General features: G+C 42.2%; 2 protein-coding genes and 1 long non-coding RNA gene across 4 annotated transcripts; 2 read left to right on the plus strand and 1 right to left on the minus strand.

Moving 5' to 3' along the window:
* The first annotated feature begins 223 nt into the window (after positions 1-223).
* LOC5521881 (N(4)-(Beta-N-acetylglucosaminyl)-L-asparaginase) lies at positions 224-7,404 on the plus strand. Its single transcript, XM_001641722.3, has 12 exons — positions 224-449; positions 911-1,016; positions 1,350-1,397; positions 1,778-1,890; positions 2,042-2,102; positions 2,220-2,271; positions 3,330-3,388; positions 3,604-3,656; positions 4,135-4,210; positions 4,396-4,503; positions 4,993-5,126; positions 5,768-7,404. The coding sequence occupies exons 1-12, from the start codon at positions 329-331 to the stop codon at positions 5,863-5,865; spliced, it is 1,029 nt and encodes a 342-aa protein (XP_001641772.2). The 5' UTR covers positions 224-328; the 3' UTR covers positions 5,866-7,404.
* On the minus strand, positions 4,835-6,036 carry LOC125573284. Its single transcript, XR_007314049.1, has 2 exons — positions 5,897-6,036; positions 4,835-5,102 (listed from the first exon to the last, which is right to left on the minus strand). It is a non-coding gene; the product is annotated as an uncharacterized LOC125573284 (long non-coding RNA).
* A 1,141-nt stretch (positions 7,405-8,545) lies between the features above and the next one.
* Positions 8,546-17,459, plus strand: LOC116604679 (nucleolar and coiled-body phosphoprotein 1). Of its 2 annotated transcripts, XM_032367407.2 has the most exons (7): positions 8,546-8,935; positions 10,481-10,548; positions 10,883-11,421; positions 12,490-12,661; positions 13,340-14,799; positions 15,764-15,823; positions 16,548-16,650. In XM_032367407.2, exons 2-6 carry the CDS (start codon positions 10,494-10,496, stop codon positions 15,788-15,790), a joined length of 2,253 nt encoding a protein of 750 aa, XP_032223298.1. In that variant the 5' UTR covers positions 8,546-8,935; positions 10,481-10,493; the 3' UTR covers positions 15,791-15,823; positions 16,548-16,650. The 2 variants fall into 2 exon arrangements, with proteins under 2 accessions (XP_032223298.1, XP_032223297.1); XM_032367406.2 differs by lacking the exon at positions 15,764-15,823 and having other exon boundaries at positions 8,547-8,935; positions 16,548-17,459.
* The last annotated feature ends 686 nt before the right edge of the window (positions 17,460-18,145 follow it).

Below are 18,145 nucleotides of genomic sequence, written 5' to 3' on the forward strand. Positions count from 1 at the left end.
GCCCTATCATAGCCCCATCCTAGATTACGGGGTGGATAGATGGGAGGGTCTAAATTCAGCGAACACCCGCCTCGTAAAAGAACCTTGGGAACCAATAGGCTGAATTTTTCAAAAATATATATTAAATATTCGAAATTGCGCGAAAGCTTGGTTAGCGACTACCTCCCCCCCTCTCCCCCTTTTCTCTTGCCACAGCGTTCCTTTTCTTCCGTTAAAGTTTACCAGGCCTCCGCGGCAACTTTAAGTAGAAGTAGGAACGCCTGGCAGAAAAAGAGTTGATGTCTTGTACATATGGTCGCATGAAGTCCTTCCGTCTCACGGAACAGCCATGCGACTATTATTTGTTGCCTTTATAGCTTTAGCAATTCATCTATTTCAATGCAAAGAAGCTAGTCTGCCGATCGTCATCAACACATGGGGCCCGCCATTCACAAATGCCACTGCACAAGGTTTGTAGAAAACTGAAACGAAATTTGTTATGATGTGGCCAAGGAAGAGTTCCCTGCTCAATATTCTCTCTGCGAGATCGCTAGACTGACTAGTGACCGGAGAATATATACATTTAACATACGTTGTACAGGCCCGTAGCCAGGTCGACCTGAAAGGGATGCCCATCGTTTTTTTTAGGAATCAAAATCGGGTCTCAGCTTTTTTACAGGGTATCTGAGAGAAAATAGGATTTTCTATTAGAAATGGTATTTTTAGGGGTTTGCAGAGAGAGACGCTACGAGCCAACGTTTTCTACAATTTAATACTTAGACTGTTAAACAAGACTCTTTGACAATATTTGTCTTTCGAAGGGTAGTCTTTAGGGTAACATTGTTTGGTGTGCAGGTATTGTTAGGGGTATTTTTCAAATTTCCTGATGAGCATCACGTATGTGCTTTATATATCTTTTTTTTATCGCTAGCATGGAAGGTGATATCTTCTGGGTCCTCAGCTCTGGATGCTGTGGAGGTTGGATGTTCTGTGTGTGAGGTAGAGCAGTGTGACGGAACTGTGGGTTATGGGGGCAGGTGAGGCAACAACTTTTTTGTCTGTGTGCCTTGTTTGTCCGTCTGTCTGTCCTTTCGTCCCTCTTTCAATTTGTCTATCCATCCATCTGTTTTTCTGTCTGTCCATCCTTCTATTTGCCTGTCATTCTATCAATTTCATTGTCTGTCTGTCCGTCTGTCTGTCTGTCCTTCTGTCTTTTTGCATGTCTGTCATTCTGTCCATTCCATTGTCTGTCTGTCCGTCCATCTGTCCGTCCATCCGTCTGTCTGTCTCACCTGTCTGGCCCTCTTGCCTGTCTGTCAAGTGACAAGCAAATCCAATAATTTTGATTCTAATGCTTTTTTTATTTCAAGTCCGAATGAAGATGGGGAAACCACTCTTGATGCTATGATTATGGATGGGTGAGTAACACCTTTTTAGCCCCTAATTCAGAATAAAAGAAATTTGCAGGCATACATAAAGACATATAGCTGAATTCAGTTCTTTTTATTTTAAATTCTATGGCTGCCATACATGAATTTGCGTAGTGATAGAATACAGCTTATGATGTCTAGGTCTGCGTGCTTAATTCATATGTCAGTGATAAGCTTTTTTCATTCATTGATCATTGTTATCTAATCTACAGTAGTCGGTTCTTATCTTTCCCACACCCCTACCTGGCTGGCAGAAAAACATTATTTAATGCATATTCTTATTTCTTTTTCGAATACAGAATCAATATCCCCCACTTGATGTACTTGTACTAGCCACTTGAATGTAATTTAGTGTGTATCATTTGCAGGATAACACACGATGTTGGAGCAGTAGGATGTTTAAAGAGGGTTAAGAATGCCATCGGTGTGGCAAGGAGTGTGATGGAACACTCTAAAGAGACCTTTCTTGTGGGGGAAGATGGTAGGCAGCATTACTTATAAATATACAGTCTCAAAGCTCACATGAGATGGGTATGCCCCAACTATTCTTAGAGATTTGATAAGAGAGAACATGTTAGAAAAAAAGGGGAAAATCTTCATCTGTCTTTTATTTGTTCTTTTGTTTTTATCAGCTACAAGGTTTGCAATTCAGATGGGATTTAAAGAAGAGAACTTGACAACAAAAGCTTCAATGTAAGACACTAATATAATTGTGAGTGTTTTTGTGTATATTTAAGGATTCTGTAACAATGGCCTTGCAGAAAGTTAATAAGCAATTTAGTCTTCTTACCATAGGATGCTTATTTTCAGGGATATGTGGAAAAAATGGAAAAGCAATAAATGTCAACCCAATTACAGACAGGTACTCTTGATCCATATATGTGCTTTGAATCTTCTTTGGTTTTGCTGACACCAACATGAACATGGACAGTGAAAATGTGTGGGGCAAGGGGGCACTAACCCAAATAATGTTTCTGCCTTACAAAAGAAAACCTATATTTTGGTTAGCGGAGGATAAAGTGTCCCCAATACATTTTTGCTTCTGCAGTCTATGGAAAAGGATTCGGATGACCAATTTAGTGACTCGCAAGTTGCAGGGTGGATACTAGGGTTGTTTACCATTTAATAGAAAATTCTGGAATGAGATCCAGTTTTTCCGGGATGCCAAAATGGTAAGAAAAAGTTTTCTATATTCCAAAATTTCCTGGGTGACTTATGTACAATTTGCTTCTGTACCCAGAAGTTCTACTTTTGGGGTCCTGGAGAATAGTGGCCGTGGTCAGATATTCTATGGAAAACTGCAACTACACAGGATTTCTGGTATCCCCAGTAAAAGTGGACTAACTCCCAAGCAATTCCACAATTTCCGGAAATTTTCCAGTGGGAGGAATCTTTACCATGTACAAAATAACCAGAAGTACCCGAATTTTTGATTAAATGGTAAACAACCTGGGTCTACAGTATCTCCACCCCTTTTTGCTGCTGTTTATGCCCTCAACTAGCTCCTTACAACTGCTGGCTCACCAACCAACGTCACACTACAACTTTTCTGCTTACGACATCTCAAAAATCATATGCAACCTCCTCATTTCTTGTATTTTTTGCCCCAAGCTCCCACTACTGGTATGAGCATGAGCGTGTGCTACACATTTCCAATAAAATTGTGCACATGCTCTGATCAAGAAACTGAGTTATAAAATCTAACACTTTATAGCGAAAATGAAATATCCCATTCTCGATTTGAGCAGAATGTTGTTTCAGAGCCTTAACAAATGTTCTCGATTTGAGCAGAATGTTGTCTCAAAGCCTTAACAAATGTTCTTGATTTGATCAGAATGTTGTTTCAGAGCCTTAACAAATGTTCTTGATTTGAGCAGAATGTTGTTTCAGAGCCTTAACAAATGTTCTTGATTTGATCAGAACGTTGTGCCCAACCCTTCAACGTCCTGTGGCCCGTACAAACCAAAGAGTGATAAAAGGTTTGTGCTGCCAGGGGGTTGTGAGCTGCCATCTCTTTATTTCATGACAATTATGATAAACTTGGAATTCTCCTTATTTTCAGGTAGTGAGAACTTATGCCATTGTATTTTTGTCAAGAATACCTGATAATAGGATTCTCCTTACTATAAGAAGAACATTATGAGTATAAAAAATATTGTTGACAGCTTCACTTTTATTTAATCTGACCATCCAGGTACACAAGCAAAGTCAACAAAGAAGTTGACAGAAATAACCATGATACAATTGGTATGTAAGAACTTCTTTCCTATGATTATGGAGAAAATAAATCTACTATAAATTACTGTACATACTTAGCCCATATGAAACTTTTGATATTTCATATCCCCATCTTAATAGCTGAGGGCCCCCTTCTTTTTAGTTCCCCCTTAGTGCCCCCTTACACTTGCCCCCCATCTGCCTCCCTGTGAGTCCTCTTTTCCATTAGTGCCTCCCCCTGAGTTCCCTTTCCCCCTGAGCTCCTCCCCCTGTGTGCCCAGTTTCCCTCAGTACCTTTCCCTGGGGGACTCCCCCCTTAGTACCTCTTCCTTAGTTCCTTCCCCTGAGTTCCCTCCCCCCTCTATCACCTCTCCCTGCATGACCCCTTACCCTGAGTTCTCCCCATCCCTCAGTACCTCTCTCTTTATGCCTCTTCCCCCTTAATGCCCCCGCCCCCCTACTCCTTTGAGCCTCTCTTCTCCTTGGTTCTTATCTTTCTGTGTTCTAGGTATGGTGGTGGTTGATGCCAATGGCAATATGGCAGGAGGAACTTCAACCAATGGAGCAAGTCATAAAGTCCCTGGGTAAGTGCATCCAACCAGGAAATCCTAGTACGAGGTGAGAGGCAGGTGTTTCCAAAGAGAGAAAAATTAAATTGTTCTAAGTATTGTCAAATTTCTTCATTATTGCAAGAATCTCTATGACCATTGTCCATAAAGGATCTGCTAGGGTTATTTTATTAACACGGTCATTGTCTTTCTCCGCTCAGAAGGGTTGGTGACTCCCCTATTGCTGGCTCAGGTGCTTATGTCGATAATGAAGTAGGTGGTGCGGCGGCTACTGGTGATGGGGACGTTATGATGAGGTTTTTGCCAAGGTAAGAGCCACACACAAAGCTTTCATAGACTCAAATTCATTTATTCATCACGCACCTATGATTAATAAAGGCGGGGGGTTCTTTCTTGAGTGCCAACTTCCAATTAAACAGAATTTCAGCCAATTATGGAGGTGAAGGGCCTCTCTTCTGTGGTAGAGGGGCATGGATTTTTCCTGGGATCACACAATAACGTAAAAACGACTTTCCTAACACAAGCACACACGCACAGCATGTCATGGCAGTCGTTGACACAGGGGTGGTCCTATTGGTTCAATAGAACCACCCTTGTAAGCAAAAGGTATGCTAGTCCTCTGGATAGACAATTGAGACCTTGGAAAACTTGTTGTTTTAATATAAACTGGATTACCCTGAACAATGCAGCACAATTGTTTGTTATTTCAATCCCTGGGAGTAGTTTCCTCTGTGCACATTTCCCTGTAAATCTTATTCCATTATGCAGCAAGTAGCTCATTGTTTTATCAACTGCAGTCTTGTAGCAGTGGAGTACATGCGTCAGGGAAAACCCCCAACACAGGCGGCCCAAATGGCACTTGGTAGGATAGTCAAGTATTACCCAGATTTTAGTGGGGGCTTGGTGGCTGTAAACAAGCAAGGAGAATATGGTAATTTTCGAGAACTGTACACAAGAATGTGATGTTGCATATACTCCCCCAGTACATCTCTGTCGAACTAACTAATTACATTGAATTTTTGTGACATGAAAATTTCGCGACACTTTTTTTTTCGCGTCACTCAAACAATCGCGATACCAGATTTTTGGACACTATTCATGGTAAGAAACGAATCTTAAAGCTTTTATATGAACGAGTGACTTGCGAGCCACGAGTAGAAGATGTCGTACTCGCACCATAATTATGCTCTCACGTACGATAAATTTTAGTCTTTTACTCATTTTGTGTAAATTACTGCTCTTCGAAAGTAGCCTGGGTTCCAGAAACTGGTTATGCTTGTTATAGGTGTAATGATAAAATGACCGCTCAGCATTTATTCGTCGCACTAAGCGTTTTGGTTATAGGCCTAATTGATAAGCCCGTCGCTCGGCATTCATTCGTCGCGCATTCGGGTACCCGACAGTAGCCTAGTTGCTAGAGACCAGATGTGCCGAGCCATTTGATTATAAACTGATTGATTGGTCAACCGTTCGTATTCAACCGACGCGCGTTCGTAGCTTAAGGAACGTTTCTACTTTAGAGAGAAAGTTCGCCTTTAATTATTATTTTTGGATTTTGATATTTTGTTTCAGGTGCTGCCTGTCATGGCTGGTCTTTCTTCAAGTTCTCTGTCGTGAGTCCCAAGCTTGGAGGGAACGTCACTGTTATACCTGTCAAACCCATTGAATAATATATCACCGTGCATACAACGCCAACATTACCCAGTATTGCTGGCCACGCCTCGCTCGATGAAACAAAAGACAAAGGAAATGTTGGCAAACTGATTCACAGCACCTCCCAATGCTGGCCAGAAATGTTGGCTGCTCTTGACATAAATGCTGTCGCTATTCGCAGCGGGATTAACGAGTGTAGACATTCCAAACTTGCTAATCAAGCTCTACGATCTACACAAAAACAATTCCCGTTTCCAAAGCCTCTTACGTCTCTTAGTCAATGTAAAGCCAAGCTCAATGGAGCGCTCGGCAATAACGGCACCTCGAAGACGCAGGTGTTGAGAGCGATGCTCTTGTCCACACCCTCGACTAGGGTCCGCGGGGATGGGTAGAGAACAATTATCGAAGGCTTGGTTCTTTACCACCGGAGGCGGCGACTGGGATGTTGTGAGAACTCAGCTACGGCGTTGGTGGTCGGTAGAGCTTTGCTGTCAACGCTACGCTCGGTTGTCTACAAGAAAGAGGAAATGTTGGCGAACTGCTTTACAAAACCTCTCATTTGACAGTTCAAAGCAAAGGAAAACTTTTCTCGATTTGATTGACTCGTAAAGGATACGTGACATGTTGGCGAACTGCTTTACAAAACCTCTCATTTGACAGTTCAAAGCAAAGGAAAACTTTTCTTGATTTGATTGGCTCGTAAAGGATACGTGACAAGACTACCGGAAGTCATTATTAGTTGAGGGCGGATGTGTGAATCACGGGTATTTGTGCAGGCGGTTTTCCCCCCTTCTCTTTTCTCTCCCCCCTGCCCTGCGTCCGTTTTTGCGCTCGCCCCCAGAAACCAAGATGGCGCCCGATCACCGAACTGAGCGGGTTTACCGCGATAATAACACCGAGTAACGACTGCAAGATGGCGCCCGATCACCGAACTGAGCGGGTTTACCGCGATAATAACACCGAGTTACGCCTGCAAGATGGCGCCCGATCACCGAACTGAGCGGGTTTTCCGCGATAATAACACCGAGTAACGCCTGCAAGATGGCGCCCGATCACCGAACTGAGCGGGTTTACCGCGATAATAACACCGAGTAACGCCTGCAAGATGGCGCCCGATCACCGAACTGAGCGGGTTTACCGCGATAATAACACCGAGTAACGCCTGCAAGATGGCGCCCGATCACCGAACTGAGCGGGTTTTCCGCGATAATAACACCGAGTAACGCCTGCAAGATGGCGCCCGATCACCGAACTGGGCGGGTTTTCCGCGATAATAACACCGAGTAACGCCTGCAAGATGGTGCCCGATCACCGAACTGAGCGGGATTACCGCGATAATAACACCGAGTAACGCCTGCAAGATGGCGCCCGATTACCGAACTGAGCGGGTTTTTCGCGATAATAACACCTAGTAACGCCTGCAAGATGGCGCCCGATCACCGAACTGAGCGGGTTTTCCGCGATAATAACACCGAGTAACGCCTGCAAGCAGGCTAGTTGCACTTTGGCTTTATGCAGCCTGCGATGATAATGTTATTTTTCGCGCGGTCAAATCGTAAAAAAAAAAAATCGTTCTCCGGTCTTGTTCTTATCTTTTCGCCCTAAGAACGACACAGAAATGCTTGCTTACACAGGCGACTACAACTGCAGTCGTTCGTCCTATAATCTTTGATTCAACACACACTGCTAATCTCCTGGTAGTCGCCCGTAGCCAGGATTTTGAGCGGGGTTGTTTGTTTTTCCATTTGAGCGGACCAAATTTCCGATATACCCCTCTCCTCGCCTTATTACATTAGGCAATCAATACTTCAAATAAATTCAATTTATGGTATAGTGACAAGAATAAAGATTATAATCATAAAAAGATTTTTATAGTCATTTTAAAAACATATTGATGTGCACGGTATATCCAGCCAAACGTTATATTTTTTTGTTTACTCTGAGCGGACCTTCAAGCCGGGTAGCCCCCTCCCCCCCCCCCCCCCCCCCCTGGCTACGGGCCTGTTTCTATTTTTAAGATGTAGGGGGCCGCCGTTTTTGTTTTCTCTGTTTCATTTTACTTAGCGCTTTAGAAAAAAAGTGCACATAGTTTGAGCATAATGGGATTTTTAGACCTCAAAATAAAATAAAAAATGAATTTAACTTTAATTAACCGTTGGCTGGGTAAATGTTGTCTGGGAAAACATTGTACTATCAAGCAAGTATATTGCTATACCTGAATACGTAACACATGCCTACTTCGCTTGGGTATCCTGACTTTATCCGTGCTCTGCTGATTTCCAATATACGTACATTGATTTGGTTCATCAAACACTATTTCTCGCATATGCAAAGGTTAGCCTCCCCCGCAAGCAACGCAATCACGGGTTGTATGCAAAGCCAAAAAGAACCCACAGAAAGCCACTAGGAGATTTTATTATTCATACGTTTCTTGTATTTTTATAACAGCCCTGCAGAGAGAAAAATCACGTAATAAGTATTTAATATGTCATCCAGAGGCAATTTACTCTGTAGTGAGTAATATTTGTGTTCCAGATGGATACTCTGACTAACATGAAATATTTTTCCTTTTCAAAGCTAAAGAATACACATACCGCTGGAGATCATTCTGGGTAGCCTGTGTTTTTCTCAAGAGTTGTAGACCCTCAGTCATACCAAATAAGGATGTGTGAACACAATGAACTGTGATCGGAGCTTCTCGAACTAAACGCTGGAAAGGAGAGACTACTCATCGTGAATTGGAAATTAGATGGGTGCTGAGGTTATTGAACTGTCGTAGGATAATGTCACACCATTGAGTGAACTATCATTCTCTCGTATTTGTATCTACGAGGATTCGGTGTCTATAAAAATATTGGTACGGCAATAGAGACGCGAAAGATGAATGTTGGTAGCGTTTCTCGAGGTCAACGCACTCCATACAGAAAAATTATTTGATTTTACACCCTAGAAAGCCTATCGTAATGATCGGGATCTGATTGCTACAGCACGAGTGAGTGCAAATCTCATCAGCTGAATCTCTGGTTAGATTTGTGATACAATTGTCTCGAATCAATCGGGAACAAGGCCTTGGAATCCAAAGCAAAGGTAAGTTGAATCTTTCCATCGTTCGTAAACAAACACGTTAGCCTGATAAAACAGCTCAAATCTCTTCGCTTTTTGTTGTTATCTGGTCTCTCTTGATATGCTTCTAGGTAATTTAGTTCATTTCTAGATTTTGAGGATTTTAACAATTTGTTAATCCTCGGAACGAATCTTAATGTTCAGTTGGGGCGATTGATCGAAGCAATAATCGCATGTTTGATTCCCGATTATATTTTGGTGATGGTTGACTTGCGATGATGTCTGGCCTTGTGGCCTTTCTTCGACTCTTATCCAAAGTTTAACAGGGCCAATTTAACCCTTACCAATTTGTTGTATAGATAACCCCTTTGTTTTTTTTTTCTTTTTTATTTATTTTTATTTCATTGAACGTTGCTGTGACACTGGGTTTGCTGACATTTAATTTGTACGCCATAATCTGCATTCAATAATAAAAAAATGAAGAACAAATAACTAAGTAACATAGACTCTCAAATCACAACTTCATTAGTGGCTATTTGACCTGTTGCATGGAAAAAGTTGAAGCTTTGAAAAATATTTCGTATTAAAAGTTGATATGATATGTTTTAGTGACTCCTTCATGCTTCGTAATTAAAAATAAAAACAAATAAACAGAAAGCAAAACAATAAAAAGCTGAAACCCAGTAATGATTTGCAAGATTTACATAATCGACATAGACATGCTGTTTGGTCGTCAATGACAAGTTTAATTACACAGCTTTTTCGCCCCCCCCCCCCCCCCCCCCCAACTAAAAACCTTAGGTTTTTAATGCTTCTTCATGATGACCATTAAGTTTCAGGGCTCTTCCTTTGGCCAATTTAAAATGTTCATTCCCCAACTCAGCAAGAACCACTACCCACCCTTCCCTCCAAACTTTTGCCTCCACACTTATGGGACCACTCTGCCACCCCTTAATTGTCAATTGGTTCTACAACCAAATGATTGCAGGATATTATGGATCAATCAAATTAGAAGGGTATCTATGGCCATTATTATATGGCTCTGGCATTGCTGAAGTTTATCTAGTTGTACAAAGTACAGGGTACCACCCTTGGTCTTAAAACTGCCATTTGACTTTCACAAGCAGTGTGTCTATTGGAAGTTTCTTTGAGGATGTGACTGATAATTGACGGTGGATGCCCTGTTAAATAGTGTAGATTCTAATAGATTCTTCTGCCTGTTGTTGGTTAAGGTTTCTGTCTGCCCTATACTGGTGACATGGCCGTAACAGGCCACTTATGAAAAATAATGGGGGGCAAAGCCACGCCCCTACCAGTCATTGCCTTATCGTTTTGGAAAATATTGGGGGGGGGGGGCACGTGCCCCTAGTTCCCCACCCCCTGCTACCACCCTGGGTGACAATGCTGCTTAAAGGTGTATGTATGCTATTAGGACACTTCATAAAAATGCACACTCTCAAATCAATTCATATTTGATAAACAATTTTATATCATCCAATGGGGGCTTTCTGACATTCTGAATGGTCAAGAGTCATGTAAACTATCTAAAGTCCTTTTTTATCTCTCTAGAGCACCTAGCACCATGGCTGAAGGATCTTCCAGCCCAACTGGATTAAAGTCTTCACTTTCAGCTAATGGTAAAATGACTCTGATGGTGTCTATTCATGATTCCTATTATGTGTAAATTTCTATAATTTGTATGATCTTGAAATACTTTGTTTTATCATTTCATTAGTTTATAGCACTATAGAATTAACATTCTCCTAATTGGGATTTTATCATAAAAAAATACCTAGTTTCGTTTATTAGATTTGATTATAATCTACTAGAAGAGCCCCTTTAAGTACCCCCCTAGGGTGGGGGGGTAAGAATAAGATTGAAGTTGAAGGTGGTGAGTTTATCTTATGTTAGTTAAGATGGGTGTCTAAAAATATTTTGGTGACATGGAATGTGCTATTTTTTATTTGTTAGATATTGACAAACCACTCAAAAAGCCTGGCAAGCTGTCCTTAGAATTTCTCAGTAAGTTTGAATCTGATCCAGCATTGCCCTCAGGAGCTGAGGGAGGTTTGGCACCAGGCTCCAGTGGTGATGTATCCAGATCAACTGAGAATGTAAAGACCAAGACATCTCACGTTCGTATTTCGCTCCCTGAGAAAGACATGAGTAGTCAAGAGGAAGTTATGTCTGAAGATGAGCAAGATGACAAGCATGAGAAAAAAAGACGTTCAAGGTGGAAGCTTCCAAGTTGGAAGAGGGTGAGGAAATTCTTCAGCCGTAAAAAAAATCCCAAAAGAACAAAGTCCTGTGAAGATCTACCAGAGGAGACATACAAACCGATTGGAGCAGCCATTGGAGAGAGATCAGGGGCCAGCAACCTTCGCTACAGAGCCAAATCAGACCCGATGCTAGGGTCTGAAGTAAAGAAAAGACCTGCTAGTGTGGCTGTTGCTTCAGTGCATAAAACAGAAGTAGCACGTACTGTTAGTATGCCTCCTCCCGTTTTTAAGGTAAAATCAGTGTTGTGCCTTCCGCAGTGGGAGGGTTTATTCTTTCCATGCTCTCGAGCCATTTTAAACTTGTAAAGGCACAAGATGCCCTCTCATACCCAAAATGAAAGAAAAAAGTAAGCAGACATTCACAAGGGAGTTTTCCCCCATACTACAAAAAGGGGATTGTTGCTTCCCACCCTTCACAAAGTACATAGTTTCCCTCCCACCTATTAAAAGGGGATAGCTGTCCCCAAAAGGGGAATTTTCTCCACACCCTGCAAAAAGGAGGTAGTTTTCCCGACCCTACAAAAAAAGAAGTTTCCCCACCTTACAAGAAGAAGGTAGTTTTCCCACCCTACAAAAAGGAGGTAGTTTCTCCCCACCCTACAAAAAGAAGGTAGTTTTCCCCACCCTACAAAAATGAGATTGTTGCTCCCCACCCTACAAAAAAGGGGGTAGTTTTCCCCACCCTACAAAAAAGAAGTTGGATTCCCCACCTTACAAAAGGAGTAGTTTTCCCCACTCTACTAAAAAGAAGTTGGTTTCCCCACCCTACAAAAAGGAGTTGGTTTCCCCAACCTACAAAAAGGTGGTAGTTGCTTCCCACCCTACAAAAAGGAGTTGGTTTCCCCATCCTACAAAAAGGTGGTAGTTGCTTCCCACCCTACAAAAAGGAGAAAGTTGCTCCCCACCATACAAAAAGGAGTTGGTTTCCCCACCCTTACAAAAATGAGGTAGGTTTCCCCACCCTTCAAAAAGAAGGTAGTTGCTCTCCACCCTACAAAAAGGAGGTAGTTTTCCCCACCCTACAAAAATGAGGTAGTTTTCCCCCACCCTACAAAAATGAGGTAGTTTTTCCCCACCCTTACAAACAGTCACCACTCATCATTTTAAAGCTATACTCACAGTATTACTCATGGGGTATTTGTTTCCTTCATGCAAATCAACCACTTCAAGGTTTGCTTCTCATGGAAATTACACTGAAATACAGTGCAAAGGGTACCCCTAATAACAAGACAAAATTATGTACTTCAAAACGCATGCCATTTTTCTCTATCACTGCTAATATGTAGCATTGTTCTGCAGAAACCAGATAGCCTGTTGAAGGAGCTTAAAAATCGACAAGGTGGCAGCCATGAAAACATGCAGGAGGAGGAGGGGCTAGAGGTGCAGAGGGGACCTACCAAAGCGGCCTCCCTCCCTACACTGTACTCACCAGTATATGGTTCATTTGAGACTCTTAGTGGTGGAGCGGAAGGTATGTGGACGGGAAGTGCTTGGGGTGGTGAGGGGGAACTTTACTCACTCTTTGGAGATACTTCATTCCCAGAAATAAGGGACATTAGCCAGCGGTTTCTCTGGGCTCACATTTTGCTAGGCCCGCGAGAAATAACAGCGGTATCACAAATAAAAACGAGATTCCGGCCAGCACAGGGGCTTCCCTTTTGTTGTTACACTAGAAGTTTTTAATCAGGTTGACTAAAATTCCAAATAAAAGTAGTATTAGCGGTATTTAAACGTGCAAGGGGCATATCTGTTTTGATACGTCCGATGATAATGGAAGTGCGGCAGTCTTGCTGAGGTTGGAAAACATCATATGCGCAAATTTAAAAAATATATATTTTAGAAAGGCTTTATGGTTCCCCTGTGTCTATCCCAGAAAGCCGTGGGGCCGTTTAAAAACAAAATGGAGAACGGACGAACGGAGAGAAGTTGTTCTTGCGGAGCGCACCGTTTTCCTTACTTCAGTCTGTATCTTAAAGACAACAATAATGGTTCCTGAACTAGGCATAAATACATCAAATGTTATTTCTTTGGGAACAAGAAGCGACGGGGGAGGAGGTATGTAGAAGGCTAGGGCTTGTTATTTCTTGTATGAACCTAAATGGAGTTTGAATATGACGTTGAAATTTACAACTCTGTTATCATCTCTCAGGTGCTGTGGACTTTGATACGCGCGCCAACACATCTGTAGAAAAACTACAAGCAGCTCATGATAAAATCAAAGTAAAGCCCAAACATCGACGCCCCCCTTCACGTGTTAGGACCTCATCACAAGTCTCAACAGAGCCCCCTATCAAAAAGGATCCTACCCACCACAAGAGATCAACAACGTTGCCTAAAGACCTAAAAGTGCACACAACCGCACAGGAAAAGAAAAGTGTGGCCGAAGATACGATATTGGAAGGAAGCGAGGAAGGTTCCTCGGAAAGTTCGCCATCCTCGGTCAGTTCGCCAATAAATAAAAAGAGCACAGAGCGAAAGGAAGATGTGATGGGTGAGATTATGTCTGATGTTGATAGAATCTTGTCAGAGACGAGAAATCCCCCAAAACTTGCAGTTTCAAAGGCAACTTTTTCTCGACAGTCAACTGAGAAAAAAGAAAGGTCTGATTCGCTCCGCGTTGAAAAGAAGACAACAGACGCTGCGAAGGCTACTGAAAATACAAAAACACCACCACCTACAACTGAAAAACCCCATCAAGGTTTAGAACCCACCACATCATCCAGCGCATCAACTGAAAAGCCTATTAAAGCAAAGACGCCTCCCCCCGTATCGAAAAAACAACCATCGCCTAAATTATCTGAGAAAAGAATAAGTTCTTTGGGGAGCTTAAAATCTGCTAAAATCAACCATGAATCTCAGGATGGAGAAAACATCGATGGCCCACACAAAACAGAAACGCCGGCTTTTAAGAAACAGACCTCTGAACACCTTTCATCATCAGAGAAAAGATTTCAGAACTTAAAGTCAGCTGATAATGGAAAAGACGAAATCCAAAAAGTTGTACTTCGAAAAGTTGAGCGAAGTCATTCAAAGAAAGAGGAGGACAGTAAGTCTACCGACACTGTCAAGGAGGAGAGTTTTAATGTAAAAACACTCAAACAAAGTTTAAAGGAAAAAGATATGAGCCTCGAGGGTGAGGATACAAATGAGTCAGACAAAATCACCGAGATGCGCAAAGATAATAAGTTTGATTCCAAAGAAACGAGCGAGGGTAAAAAGATCGCTTCTAAGCCTGTCATCAGACGAGGCCAATCTTGGAGTGTGAAGATCGCCACCCATTCCCAAGAGTCAGTTCTCATCCTTGATCAGTCTAAAAACGAGCTGAATAAGAGCAAATCTGGGCAAACTCCACCCCCGCCCGCAAAAATCGAGGCTGTAAAGCAACAGGAAGTTCGGGGACGAACGAAGTCGTGGTGTGTTCCACCAAGTAACAGGGACACAAATGACAACAAGGACGAAAAGCCACCCATGGAGGATGCTGGGAAATCTACACCGCCCGCTAAGGATTTCGTGGTAGCGACTGACCAGCCTGCTTGGATCGCTATGGCCAATAGAAAGTCAAAGCGGGCTTCACAGATCCTCCAGGATGGTAACACTACCAGTGAACAGGTAATGATAGCTGGACCAAAACATAGCGATCATGTGACTGATCATAGCGATCATGTGACTGGTCATAGCGATCATGTGACTGGTCATAGCGATCAGGTGACTGGTCATAGTGATCATGTGACTGATCACAATGATCATGTAACTGGTCGTAGTGATCATGTGACTGGACATAGTTATCATGTAACTGGTCATAATGATTATTTAACTGATCATAACGATCATGTAACTACTGATCATAGTGATCCTTTAACTGATCGTAGTGATCCTGTAACTGATCATAGTGATCCTTTAACTGATCATAGTGATCCTTTAACTGATCATAGTGATCCTTTAACTGATCATAGTGATCCTTTAACTGATCATAGTGATCCTTTAACTGATCATAGTGATCATGTGACTGATCATAGTGATTATGTAACATCTTGACTCCCCGTTGTTGGCGATTGCTTTTTGAAAACATTCCCAATAATACCGGCACCAAGCGCGTACTCAGCGATTTTCTGAGGGGTTATCATATAGCAAAACATAGTGTTTTACGAACCTAACCAATAAGTTATGATCCGTTTTTTAGCGGTTAAGGTACGCGCCTGTGGCGCTGTTTTACAACCGAGCCTTTAGTTTGACAAGTGCTAGTCCGATTGTTGTTTCATCTGATTGTGTGATTCCAGAAAAGAAGCCATACCCCAAACAGAGAAAATTGGAAATTCCGGGGTATGGGAGTGGGCGTCTTTCAGTGCCAATTTCCCGTCAAACACTATATTTTAACCACTCCCAGGGGGAGCACGGGTCTTTGAGAAATATCTTTAATTTGGATGTATGGATCTTTTATGGAATCACACGTTCTATTGCAAAAGTGGAAATAGTCTCGTTGTCTCATGAGAATTATTACCTAGCACAGTTTTTTATTGTTTTATTATTCATTGCTTTTACTATACCCAATGATGCTCGCAATCTCTCCTTACAGGATTCTGGAGAAATACAACACTCATAGTGCACGGGATACATAAAAACAACTTGGTCTCTTGTTAGTACGATATGGCATACGTTATCGATATCGAACACCGTTAACTGGAACAACTCTCCAAGGAAACAAAAACGGTTTTAGTTATCCTAGTAACAATGACTGAAAATTAGCCTCTAGGGGACTTAAAGTCAGTTCCAGTTAGCGGGGAGTTTGAGTTATCCGAGTATAGCAATAACGGAAATTAGCCTCTAGGGGAATTGTCAGCACGAGGCTCAATATCGTCGTCTTATAAACTTTAATTTGTTTTTTGGTCGTGTAATCTACTAACCGGGTATTAAAAGGTATCTAAGGCATAAAGGGTAAGTGTCTCTTTGGTAGCTTGGGAGCTCGTGGTAGTGTGTACGCAATAATTTGAATACAAGTAATGAATCAAAAGTATCTTTACAGAAGTTTAAACGTGCTTTGCACGTTTAACCGATTCCCTCAACCTTCCATGGAAAATATAAAACCGCATTGCTGTGCTTTTCGAAACGGAATAGAATTATTTAGAACTCACAAAAAAAGGTTCCAGAAAAAATCCCGAGATACAGAGTGTTTGTAAAACAACAACCGTAATTAAAAATGGAACTTTAAAGTTCTTTAAAAAGATCTCCCACCTTTGGAGTATTAGTCATCCTTTGTGAAGGGGACGAGAATTTCTAGAATCTCACGTTTTTTTTCATGTTTTTAACCAATGTAACATTCTGCATTCCTAACTTATGAATCTTTCGTTGTATTATTACAGAAGCCGATCATCATAGGTGACGTCAAGGAGAAAAAGTCTCCCGAGTCGCCCACGCATGTCACCCCGGCCGCGCTCAAAATGTCCTGGGAAGAGAGCAAAACTAGAAAAACCGCTGAACCCTTACAACGCGCCGAATCTTCCAAGCCTCGCGTTTCCGAGCCTAGCAACAAATCTAACATTCAGCGCGACAGGCGCTCGCTGCAAGAGCCCGTCAAGAGTGCGTTCGGAGGCGCGAAGGTAGACAAGTGTGCGGTGTGCGGGACCACTGTGTATCAGATGGAGAAGTGCAAGTTTGATGACTGCATACTCCACCGCCAGTGCATGAAGTGTGTCGTCTGCAAGAGACACCTCACCGTGGGGAACTTTGTGATGACAGAGAGCAAGATTTATTGCAACTCTCATAGCCAGAGTGTCATGGTGTCATAAGAGACAAAGGTTTGCGAGTATTCGTGTACCAGAATGCTATGCGAACGTCTTTGAGCCCAGAATACCTCGATAGCGTATCGATCCCAGGATATTTTGCAACACAAGAACACGATCTTTAGGCCGAGTACTTACTAGTTTGTATGTTCCAGAATACTTAGCGTGTGAATCTGATCCCAGAATGCTTTTCCAGTGTCTTGAGCCCCAGGATGCTTTGCAGGGAAACTTGACCCCACAACGCATAGTGAGTCTCTAGGGGCGTCGATAAGTACCATTTTCAATAACATAGACACGAGATAAATATTTTTATTATACGCCATCTCACAAAGATAGGTTTATTTTACTTATAAATTAAACATTAAATTAGTTTTATCACACTCACATGATTTAAAAAAGACAATAAACGTACAAAACGATCGCAACAAAAAAACGTAAAGAATGATGTCAACAATGTTGTATAAGACGTTGAATTAAAACAAGTTTCTAGAAGTTGTTCCACAGGTTATCGCAAAAAGCGCGATAATCGTGCAAATCAACTAATCACGCAGTCGGACCCATTGACCCGTCAAACGGCCAGTACCGTTCGAAAAAAAGCAATAAACAGACGAGATCAAGATACTCAGACATGTCTGACACGTCTTAGAGAGGCACATCCGATCAAGGTGGCACAATGTCCACTCCTTGGAGGCTTGTGGAACCCATGACGCATCTCGCCGCCATAAGAGTTTGCAAAGCATGGTAAGACAATTCTCAAAGTCTTTTGGGAGAAAAGTCAAACAAATCAATCACGGGTCAAACAACAGTGGGGATTTGGTCAATTCAGCTTTAAATCATGACTCCCTGGTCCCCAAAGACTTCTTAATTTTCAATATAAATGGGGAACGAGGTTTCCCCCTTAGGGCCTGTGGTTTGCGGAAGCTCCTTGAAGCATCTTTGCGGTGTGGAGCCCTATAGATTTGAGTTAGGAAACAAAGAAGATAGGACTATCATTTTACTTTGGGAATAAAAAAAAAAACAGAATTTGTTTTTCTTGCGAAGAGAGGTAGAAATGTGCACTATCTGTTATATCACACAGGGGCCTCATCATATGCATACTCGGAGACCCAGTACCCTGGTCCCAGAGCCTCGTGCGTCTCTCTTGTGACCAGCGGGTAGAGACCCAGTGGCCTCAAGAA

Source organism: Nematostella vectensis, chromosome 10 (assembly GCF_932526225.1).
Source record: "Nematostella vectensis chromosome 10, jaNemVect1.1, whole genome shotgun sequence".
Lineage (NCBI taxonomy): Eukaryota > Metazoa > Cnidaria > Anthozoa > Actiniaria > Edwardsiidae > Nematostella > Nematostella vectensis.

Bases quoted from the DNA above. Each gene is read 5' to 3' on its own strand.
- LOC5521881 (XM_001641722.3), top strand. From the start codon at position 329: ATGCGACTATTATTTGTTGCCTTTATAGCTTTAGCAATTCATCTATTT. The intron at 2,272-3,329 runs GTACTCTTGATC...TGATTTGATCAG, and splicing joins GTCAACCCAATTACAGACAG to AACGTTGTGCCCAACCCTTC. The intron at 3,657-4,134 runs GTATGTAAGAAC...TCTGTGTTCTAG, and splicing joins AAATAACCATGATACAATTG to GTATGGTGGTGGTTGATGCC.
- LOC116604679 (XM_032367406.2), top strand. From the start codon at position 10,494: ATGGCTGAAGGATCTTCCAGCCCAACTGGATTAAAGTCTTCACTTTCA. The intron at 10,549-10,882 runs GTAAAATGACTC...TTTATTTGTTAG, and splicing joins GTCTTCACTTTCAGCTAATG to ATATTGACAAACCACTCAAA. The intron at 11,422-12,489 runs GTAAAATCAGTG...ATTGTTCTGCAG, and splicing joins TGCCTCCTCCCGTTTTTAAG to AAACCAGATAGCCTGTTGAA.